We start from the raw sequence: 11,085 nt of genomic DNA on the forward strand, positions 1-11,085 counted from the left end.
TTTGCTTAGTACCCGATGTTGTTATCCCCCCGAAGTTCAAAGTACCGGACTTCGACAAGTATAAAGGGACGACTTGTCCCAAGAACCATCTCAAGATGTACTGTCGCAAGATGGGCGCACACTCTAAGGATGAGAAGCTGTTAATACACTTTTTTCAAGATAGCTTGGCTGGAGCCGCGGTGGTTTGGTACACTAATCTGGAAGCTTCCCGTATCCGTACTTGGAAGGATCTGATTACTGCCTTCCTAAGGAAATATCAGTATAATTCCGATATGGCTCCCGATCGCACTCAGCTACAGAATATGTTCAAGAGAAAGGGCGAAACCTTTAAAGAATACGCACAGCGGTGGAGAGACCTGGCAGCACAAGTGGCTCCTCCTATGGTCGAGAGAGAGATGATCACTATGATGGTAGACACCTTGCCAGTGTTCTACTATGAGAAGTTGGTAGGTTACATGCCATCCAGCTACACGGACCTAGTGTTCGCCGGGGAAAGAATCGAGGTAGGATTGAAAAGAGGAAAGTTCGTTTACGTTTCCTCCACGAGTGCGAATGCCAAAAGAATCGGGACAACGGGGGCAAAAAGGAAGGAAGGAGATGCCCATGCCGTCTCTTCAACGTCCGCATGGGTCAAACCCCCGCAGCCACCTCATGGTACCCATCAGTACGCGCAACATCATCCGAGCTTCTCAGCTCACACCGGGAATGCCTCTAGTTCAGCACCCGTGCAGCCTAAGGCACCCACCCAGAGGGAAGCTCCCCAAGTTCCAACTCCAAACACAACTCGCCCGGCCGACAATTCCAACGCAATGAGGAACTTCCCTCCGAGGCCATTTCAAGAATTCACCCCACTCCCAATGACGTATGAAGACCTCTTGTCGTCCCTCATCGCCAACCAATTGGCCGTGGCAACTCCCGGAAAGGTCTTCCAACCCCCTTTTCAAAAATGGTATGACCCTAACATGACTTGCAAGTACCATGGGGGTGCCCCGGGGCATTCCATTGAAAAATGCTTGGCCTTTAAACACAAAGTCCAACATTTAATAGATGCTGGATGGCTAACTTTCCAAGAGGATCGGGCCAATGTGAAAACCAACCCGCTTGCCAATCATGGAGGGGGAGCGGTTAATGCTGTTGAGTCCGATAGGCCGCGCAGGTCTAAACCTTTGAGGGACGTGGCAACCCCTAGGAGGTTTATCTTTGAGGCCCTAGAAAAAGGAGGTGTGATTCCCCATAGTGGGCGTAAGGAGGATTCCTGTTTGCTGTATTCCGGCGAGCTGCATAACATGGAAACATGTTTGGAAGTGGAGGAATTGTTACAGCGGATGATAGATCAGGGTCGATTGGAAGTCGGCAGTGAAGGAAGAGAAGAGCAGCACATATGCATGCAGTCCACGGATGGGAGTAGTGTTGCGAAGCCCAAACCCTTGGTGATATACTTCACCAAGGGCACAGCTTCGCAAAAGCCCGGACACCCCTTGGCAGCTAAACCTGTCCCTTTCCCATACCAAAATAGCCACGCAGTCCCATGGAGATATACACCTCCGAGGGGGAAGGAAGAAGAAGCTACCGACGTCAGCTCGTTGTCGACTAAGGTAACAAATATCACGGGACTGAGTGGTGTGACCCGTAGCGGTCGTGTGTTTGCACCCCCGGACCTACCAGTCCAACCCGCGAACGTCAAGGGGAAAGCAAAAGTGGTGGAGGAACAAGATGATGAAATACCCCTCGCTTCGAATAAAGATATTCCGGCAAAAGGTCTTCCAGAGAAAAAGGACGGTAAAAAGGAGGTGTCGCTAGAGGAAGCCAGCGAGTTCCTCCGTATAATTCAGCAGAGCGAATTCAAGGTTATCGAGCAGCTCAACAAAACCCCGGCCAGGGTCTCGCTGTTGGAGTTACTCATGAGCTCCGAGCCTCATCGGGCTCTGCTAGTAAAAGTTCTGAACGAGGCCCACGTGGCCCAAGACATCTCGGTAGAAGGTTTCGGAGGGCTGGTCAATAATATCACTGCCAACAACTATCTCGCCTTCGCCGAAGAAGAAATCCCCGCCGAGGGGAGAGGGCATAATAAAGCTTTGCACGTGTCAGTCAAGTGTATGGACCACATCGTGGCCAAGGTGCTCATCGATAATGGTTCCAGTTTAAACGTGATGCCTAAGAGCACTTTGGAGAAATTACCATTCAATGCTTCCCACCTAAAGCCGAGTTCAATGGCGGCACCCGCCGAGAGGTTAGGGGAGAGATCGACCTCCCAGTACAGATAGGCCCTCACACCTGTCAAGTTACCTTCCAAATAATGGATATTAACCCCCCTACAGCTGTCTGTTGGGGCGTCTGTGGATCCACTCGGTGGGAGTTGTTCCCTCTACACTCCACCAAAAGTTGAAATTCGTAGTGGAAGGGCATCTGGTCATCGTATCAGGCGAGGAAGACATCTTGGTGAGCTTCCCATCCTCTATGCCTTATGTGGAGGCCGCAGAGGAGTCATTAGAAACCGCTTTCCAGTCTTTCGAGGTGGTAAGCATTTCCTCCGTGGATTCCTTCTCTGGGCAAGCTTGCCCGTCCGATGCAGCAGTAATGATGGCCCGAGTTATGTTGGGGAACGGTTACGAACCCGGAATGGGTTTAGGCAAAGACAACGGCGGCATAACTAGCCTGATAAATGCCAAAGGAAATCGTGGGAAGTATGGGTTAGGCTATAAGCCCTCCCAGGCAGATATAAAGAGAAGCATCGCGGGAAGGACGAGCGGTAGTCAAAGCTCGCGGTTGAGACAAGAAGGTGAAGGAAGCCCACCCTGCCACATAAGTAGGAGCTTTATAAGCGTGGGTCTGGGGGACGAAGGTCAAGTGGTCGCGATATACGAAGATGATGTTCCGAGTACATTGGATTTGGTACGATCATGCCCTCCTGATTTCCAGCTGGGAAATTGGCGAGTGGAGGAACGTCCCGGCATTTACGCAACGAGCATAATGTAAACCTTTACAGTTTTAAAAGCTCTATAGTTGGGCCTAGGCTTTAGAGTTTTTCTTTTTGTTAAGGCTTTGTGTCTTTTAATTTATAAATACAAGGATCTTTCTTCATCTGCTGCTACGTCTCTACCCATTCTCATCCATTTGCATGTTTACTTCTTTATTTTTAAAACGGCAGATCCGATGACGAGTCCCTCGAAGGTACTAATACCTGGGACCCGCCTATCAACTTCGAGCAAGAAACGAATCAAACGGAAGGTGAAGAGAATGAGGATGTGGGACTTCCCCCGGAATTAGAAAGGATAGTCGCCCATGAGGACCAAGAAAGGGGGCCTCATCAAGAAGAAACAAAACTAGTAGACTTGGGAACTGGCAGTGGAAAAAGGGAAGTAAAGATAGGCACGGGTATTACCGCACTTATCCGTGAAGAATTAATAACCCTGCTAAGAGACTACCAAGACATCTTTGCTTGGTCGTACCAAGATATGCCCGGTTTGAGTTCTGACATTGTACAACACCGATTACCTCTAAATCCTGAGTGTTCCCCGGTAAAGCAGAAACTGAGAAGGATGAAGCCCGAAACATCCTTGAAGATAAAAGAAGAAGTGAAGAAGCAATTTGACACTGGTTTTCTGGCCGTCGCTCAGTACCCAGAATGGGTTGCCAACATTGTACCGGTCCCTAAGAAGGATGGGAAGGTACGAATGTGTGTGGATTATCGGGACCTGAATCGGGCCAGTCCCAAGGACAATTTTCCTTTACCACACATCGATATCCTCGTAGATAATACGACCAATTTTGCTTTATTTTCCTTCATGGATGGTTTCTCCGGTTACAATCAGATAAAAATAGCGCCAGAGGATATGGAAAAGACTACCTTCGTCACCCTATGGGGGACATTCTGTTACAAGGTGATGTCCTTTGGACTCAAGAATGTCGGGGCAACTTATCAACGGGCCATGGTAGCTTTGTTCCATGATATGATGCACCAAGAGATCGAGGTCTACGTGGACGACATAATTGCTAAATCTAAATCCGAGGAAGAACACCTTATCAACCTGCGGAAGTTGTTCGAAAGGCTTAAGAAATATCAAATAAGGTTGAACCCCGCCAAATGTACCTTTGGGGTCAAATCAGGGAAATTGCTTGGTTTCATCGTAAGCCAGAAAGGGATAGAGGTAGACCCCGAAAAGGTGAAGGCCATCCTTGAGATGCCGGAACCCCGTACAGAGAGGCAAGTCCGAGGTTTCCTGGGACGCTTGAATTATATTGCCAGATTCATATCGCAGCTCACCGCCATTTGTGAGTCGTTGTTCAAACTCTTACGCAAAAACCAAACTGACCGCTGGAATGAGGGTTGCCAACAGGCTTTCGGAAGGATCACGAAGTGTCTCATGAATCCCCCTGTGCTTATACCACCGGTACCTGGAAGGCCTCTCATTTTATACATGACAATCTTGGACGAGTCAATGGGATGTATGCTGGGGCAGCATGACGAATCCGGAAAGAAAGAACGCGCTGTCTACTACCTGAGTAAGAAGTTCACGGCCTGTGAAATGAATTACTCTTTGCTCGAAAGAACGTGTTGTGCTTTAGTATCGGCATCCCATCGCCTAAGGCAGTACATGCTGAGCCATACTACCTGGTTGATATCCAAGATGGACCTGGTCAAGTACATCTTTGAAAAGCCAGCTCTCACTGGACGAATCGCCCGGTGGCAAGTCCTGCTATCTGAGTTTGATATAATTTACGTCACCCAAAAAGCGATAAAAGGAAGCGCCTTGGCAGATTATTTGGCTCAGCAGCCTCTTAACGACTATCAGCCCATGCATCCCGAATTCCCGGATGAGGACATCATGGCCTTGTTTGAGGAAAAATTGGACGAAGATCGAGACAAATGGACCGTATGGTTTGACGGAGCGTCAAATGTTCTAGGCCATGGCATTGGAGCAGTATTGGTCTCTCCGGACAATCAAAGTGTACCTTTCACAGCCAGGCTAGGATTCGACTGCACCAACAACATGGCCGAATATGAAGCATGTGCCCTGGCCGTCCAGGCAGCGATTGACTCCAATGTCAAACTACTTAAGGTGTACGGCGACTCAGCGTTGGTAATCCATCAGCTGAGAGGGGAATGGGAAACTAGAGATCCCAAGTTGATACCCTACAAAGCCTATATCAAGGAAATGGCTAAGACCTTTGATGAGATCTCCTTCCATCATGTTCCCCGGGAGGAAAATCAGATGGCGGATGCGCTTGCCACTTTGGCGTCTATGTTCCAGCTAACGCCGCACGGGGATCTACCATACATTGAATTCTGGTGTCGTGGCAAACCCGCGCATTGTTGCCAAGTAGAAGAGGAGCGGGACGGTAAGCCTTGGTATTTCGACATCAAGCGATATGTCATAAGCAAAGAATACCCACCAGAGATTGCCGACAATGATAAAAGGACATTGAGAAGATTGGCGGCCGGCTTCTTCATGAGCGAAAGCATACTATATAAGAGAAATCACGACATGACACTCCTACGGTGCGTGTATGCCAAAGAGGCGAACCACATGATCGAGGAAGTCCATGAGGGCTCGTTTGGAACGCACGCCAACGGGCATGCTATGGCCAGAAAGATCCTAAGGGCAGGTTATTACTGGCTTACCATGGAAAGTGATTGTTGTGTCCATGTAAGGAAATGCCACAAATGTCAAGCGTTCACAGACAATGTCAATGCTCCACCAAACCCTGACATGTATCATGTCTAGCCATTCTACAAGCCTTGAGCCAAAATCCTAACTCACCATAAACCTTGACCCAGGGTGAGAATGTCAATCCTTACTCTCGGAAGCAAAAAAAGAAGAGAAGGAAAATTTCCAATCAAAGAGAAAGCAAAAAAAAAGGGGGGAAGGAAATTCCCAGTCAAAGAGTGGGAGAAAGTTCCTGATCAAAGAAACCAGAAGAAATATGCAGAAAGGTCTTTTGACCAGACAATATCTGAACAATACAAAATTGTCAAAAGGAAGGAAAGGAAACCATGACCTAAAGTGTTCTTCTCCCTTTGATTACCAACCAAAATCCTGTGCGTCGGTGACTTGTTCGCCTCGTGTCAAACCAGAACAGAAAAGGAAAAAGCCAAAAAAAAATCAAAAGCCGAAAAACCCACCAAAAGAACCCATTTCCAAGGGAAGTCCTATTGATCCATGATCACGCATGTAATCTTTGATTTGATAGGAAATAATTCGCAAAGTCAAGTCGTGACATATCTATGGTTCGGAATTAGGATGAAACACTTACCTGTGCGAGGTTGATACACTCTGAGTGATTTTCTTCTATTTTTGTTGAACCCAGTGTTTCCTCTAAATGGTCATTTAGAAACGAAATGCCAACATCCAAAATCTCATTTATGGTTATGGGGGGGTTTCATCAGCAGACTCTCCTTCCCCGGTAGACGCATTGTTTTTCACTCAAAAAAGCATATGCTGCTTTAATCAGTTGGAATATTTGTCTCTTTACTAAAGCATGTTTGCATTTTAGTGGAGAAAACACCGAGACTTTTTCAAGTCTCACAAGTTATCCAGAACTACGTAGGTCTGAGTTCCTCATTTGGGGATAAGTAGGAGCAAGAGGTTCGCTTTTGTCGACCGCACCGCTTTTTGTTACCATGACCCAAGAGCTGGTAGTTCGCGGAGACACCTTACGGTTATCCGCACCTCGTCATTCAGTGACCCCAAGTGTGATTGACGAGCAGAGGCCAATGTGGTCATCTGCGCCCTTTCCGGAGATGTCAGCATCTTCCGGTGGAGACTTTTTCAAGTCTCACAAGTTATCAAGAACTACGTAGGTCTGAGTTCCTCATTGGAGGATACGTAGGAGCAAGAGCCTCGCTTTTGTCGGCCACCTTCACAAGATCTGTCATACTGACATTTGAGTCACGTTGACGGGTGGAAATACCCGAGTGGTTATCCGTATAAACTTTCTTTTGCTGTCTGTAAGATGAAAAGCCTGATAGCACGCAGAGACTAACGTCGTCTTCTGCATCCTTCGTCAATCGCGGCTGACAAGCTTGTTGACACGCAGAGATTTAGGTCATCTTCTGTGCACACAAGATTTGTCATACTGACATTTGAGTCACGCTGACGGGCGGAAATACCCGAGTGGTTATCCGTATAAACTTTCTTTTGCTGTCTGTAAGACGAAAAGCCTGATAGCACGCAGAGACTAACGTCGTCTTCTGCATCCTTCGTCAATCGCGGCCGACAAGCCTATTGACACGCGGAGATTAACGTCATCTTCCGCGCACACAAGATCTGTCATACTGACATTTGAGTCACGCTGACGGGCGGAAATACCCGAGTGGTTATCCGTATAAACTTTCTTTTGCTGTCTGTAAGACGAAAAGCCTGATAGCACGCAGAGACTAACGTCGTCTTCTACATCCTTCGTCAATCGTGGCCGACAAGCCCGTTGACACGCGGAGATTTACATCATCTTCCGCGCTCACAAGATCTGTCATACTGACGTTTGAGTCACGCTGACGGGTGGAAATACCCGAGTGGTTATTCGTATAAACATTCTTTTTGCTATCTGTAAGACGAAAAGCCTGATAGCCTGCAGAGACTGACATCGTCTTCTGCACCCTTTGTTCCCCCGGGGAAAACAAGTCATTTGCATGCGGAGATATTTTATGGTCACCCGCGACTCTCCTCAACCGAGAGGAACGAAATTAGTGTCTTATCTTTACTTCCCTTTTATCTCCAATAAAAGACAAGTAAAGAGGGGCAACTGTCATACCCTAATTTCGTCCGGGGACCTTTGCTTGGTGGCATGCAACTTTTGTTTGGTCCTTGTGAGGTGTTTGGCACCCATCATTAGGCAATTTGTGAAGTTCCGGGACATGCCAGAAATCAAAAGAAAGTATTGATGCACAATCCGTAAGGTTCCGTGACATACCGGAAATCAAAAAGGAAGCATCGTTACCCAATTCGTGAGGTTCCGTAACATTCCGTAAGTCAAAAAAGGGATGATTATGTAATCCACAAGGTTCCGTAACATTACAGAAAGAAAACAAGTATCGTTACGAAAATCGTAAGTTTCCGTAACTTTACGAAAAAGAAGCACAAAAAAAGTAGGGGGTGTATTTAGTAAAAATGGGGGTGCAAATAGCAACCAGGCCCACTTGGGCCCTCCAGAAGATTCCTCCAGAAGGCGGTTGCTTCTGGAGGAAGCCACCTTGCTCGCCTGGGCGAGCTGGGTGGCAAGCTTCTCCCCCAATTTTCTATAAATAGGGGGAGAAGTGAAGTAGAAAAGGGTTCAGCCCTCCTGGTAATTCAAAATCACTTAAAATTAGTGAGAAAAATTGGTTCCGTGAAGAAAATCCAAGCCGAGGCGTTTCGGTGGGTGATTTCGCGAAGGTTTTCGACCGTTCTTCGACGTTCTTCATTCGTTTTTCGTCGTTCTTCGGTCTTCAACCGGTAAGTTCCCTAGATCGAACTTTCCAATTCATTCTATGCACCGTTAGTGGTCCTCATTTGTTTTTACGTGCTTTCATTTACTTTCCGTACCCCCTTTTGACGTGCTTTAGTCATTTGCTTAAGTTATTTTCTCGCCTAATCAAAAAATAAAATAAATTTCCACCGATCATTTGAATCGTAATATCCGTTGATTTCTGTTAAAATGAAATCCGACCGTTCGGTCATGCCGTAACTACGTTGGAAACCAAAAAGAGGTAAAATAATAATATAATAACCAAAAATATCTTTTAGTAAAATAAATCAAAAAGAATCAATCGGACGTTTTTCTTTGGGATTTCTCTTTCTTAATCGAATCGATTAATAACCAAAGTGAAACTAAGGCTAAAATCAATTCATAAACCAAACTTTTGACATTGCCTAAAAAGCCATTTTCAAAGGTCCAACACCTTGAAATGGTCCTTTTTTACTTCTATTGGTTTAAGTGTGGATTTCTAAAAAACCCTAAAATCAATACGTAACTTTATTACTTCCTTCAAAAAAAATAGAGAAATCATTTAATGGTCCAATGCCTTAAATGGTTTTTCATTCAATAAAAACATGTCGTGCAAAAAGGATAAAAACAACTTAACCCAAACACTTTGTTCCGAAAGAACTACGTAGGTCTGATTTCCTCATTACAATTGAGGAATACGTAGGAGCAAAGGGAAACACCCTTGTCGACCACCAAAAAAGGAAAAATATAAAAAAGGCATAAAAGATATAAAGAACGTAAAAGGGAACGTAAAAATCAAAGTCATGTTTGCACATTTGATTAAAGGTTGTCGTCTCTTATGACGGACGTGTGGGGTGCTAACACCTTCCCCGTGCGTAAATACAACTCCCGAGCCTTTTTCATTTAAAGTTCGTAGATCACGTCTTTTCCGGTTTTTCTGACGTTTTCCCCAAATAAACGTTGGTGGCGACTCCGCGCGTATTCCTTTCGTGGAACATGCATCCCGCGAGTCACGCGTCGCCCTCCCGCCGAAGGGTTGGTTACGACAAAGTAGTACTGAATGAAAAGATAATACAAAGCACCTCTGGTGCTGCCTCCCAAAGGTAAAACCCAAGCTAACCCATCAAAAAGTTCATATCCACATAGGTTAAACAAAGTGATCCTTTATATTAGAGGACCAGTGATTAAAGCTAGTGTTGAATCCTTTCTCCCTAGTTTTTAGCCAAGACCAAGCTGAAAACATAGCCTCTTCCATGACTTTCGATGAGTCGAATTGGTTTCCTTGAAAGATGAGGTTATTCCTGTGTTGCCAAATAGTATTAGTTAGAGCCACCCACCACCCATACCATCTGCTATGATTTACATTAACTCTGAATCCTTCACAAAATTGTGCTAAATGACTTGCTGGGACAAGTGGGAGTGGTCCTACAACCTGTAACCATGTGGATTCCCACCATAGGGGCAGTGTCCTTTGGCAATTAAAGAATAGGTGACCCACTTCCTCCTGTACTTGACCACATAAAGGGCAATCAACATCTTGGGTAATGACATTTCTTCTTAGAAGGTTACCCTTAGTAGGTAATCTGTCCTTGAGGAGCCTCCAAGTGAAGGTTGCTGCCCTTGGGGGATGTTCATCTTCCATATTAGTTTGAAAATTCTGACATCTGAGGCTGAGGCATTGACATTCAACATCATTCTATAAGCTGATCTGGTGGAATATACTCCTGTAGATTCAGCTTTCCACACCATAGTATCCTTCACATTTCTCTGAATAGAAATAGAAGTAATATCTTCCATAAAATTCACCGCCAAAACACTTTCGTGGTCAAAAAGATTCCTCCTCCAATTGAGATCCCATCTCCAACCATCTTCAGAAAAATTCCCCATCTGTGATATGATGCTGTGTTGTTGCCTGCTGATCAAAAACAGAGAATTATATTTCTGCTTTAGGGTGCAGTCTTCCCCTAACCATCTATCTGTCCAGAAATGAATTCTATCCCCCCCATCAGGCTTCCAAACCAAGTTTTGTTGAAAGAGGCTCTGACCAGAGTTATGATAAATCTTCCTCAAGTCCCTCCACCAGTGTGAGCAGCCCCTTCTATCTCTGCTCGACTGAAGCTCTTCCCAACCACCATATTTAGATTTAATGATCCTAGCCCATAACTGTTGCTGGTCAGAAGCTAAATCCCATATCCATTTACCCAACAAAGCTTCATTAAATTTAGATATTTCTTTAATCCCCAAACCACCTTCCTCCTTAGGTAAACATATAGTTTCCCATTTTACCCAGGGGATTTTCTTGTAATCCTTGTCTCCCCCCCACAGAAAATTTCTTTGCAGTGTTACCAATCTATGAGCTACCTTTTGAGGGATCTTGAAAAAGGAAAGCAAATATATTGGTAAAGCATTGAGCACCGAATTGATTAAAGTCACCTTCCCTGCCATGGAAATATTTTTCTGTGCCCACTTAGATAACTTGGATTCATATTTACTAATCAAAGTCTCCCACACCATGTTGCTTGAAGGTTTAGCCCCAATCGGAATTCCCAAATAACAGAAAAGGGTTTGCAGCTACCTACATTTCAGAATTTGTGCAGCATGATTTACCCAATTGACTCTACCTCCTATAATCCCAAACTGGCTTTTTGCATAATTAATCTT

The 11,085-nt window shown here is 45.4% G+C and overlaps 1 protein-coding gene across 1 annotated transcript; it reads right to left on the reverse strand.

The window, feature by feature from the left end:
• Positions 1-9,981: 9,981 nt before the first annotated feature.
• LOC102668701 (uncharacterized mitochondrial protein AtMg00310-like) lies at positions 9,982-10,869 on the reverse strand. The gene has a single exon (XM_006573980.1). It carries the CDS (start codon positions 10,867-10,869, stop codon positions 9,982-9,984), a length of 888 nt encoding a protein of 295 aa, XP_006574043.1.
• Between the last annotated feature and the right edge of the window lie 216 nt (positions 10,870-11,085).

Source organism: Glycine max, chromosome 1, assembly GCF_000004515.6.
Source record: "Glycine max cultivar Williams 82 chromosome 1, Glycine_max_v4.0, whole genome shotgun sequence".
In the NCBI taxonomy this organism is placed as follows: domain Eukaryota; kingdom Viridiplantae; phylum Streptophyta; class Magnoliopsida; order Fabales; family Fabaceae; genus Glycine; species Glycine max.

Coding starts and splice junctions, on each gene's coding strand:
- LOC102668701 (XM_006573980.1), bottom strand. CDS start 10,869: ATGGCAGGGAAGGTGACTTTAATCAATTCGGTGCTCAATGCTTTACCA.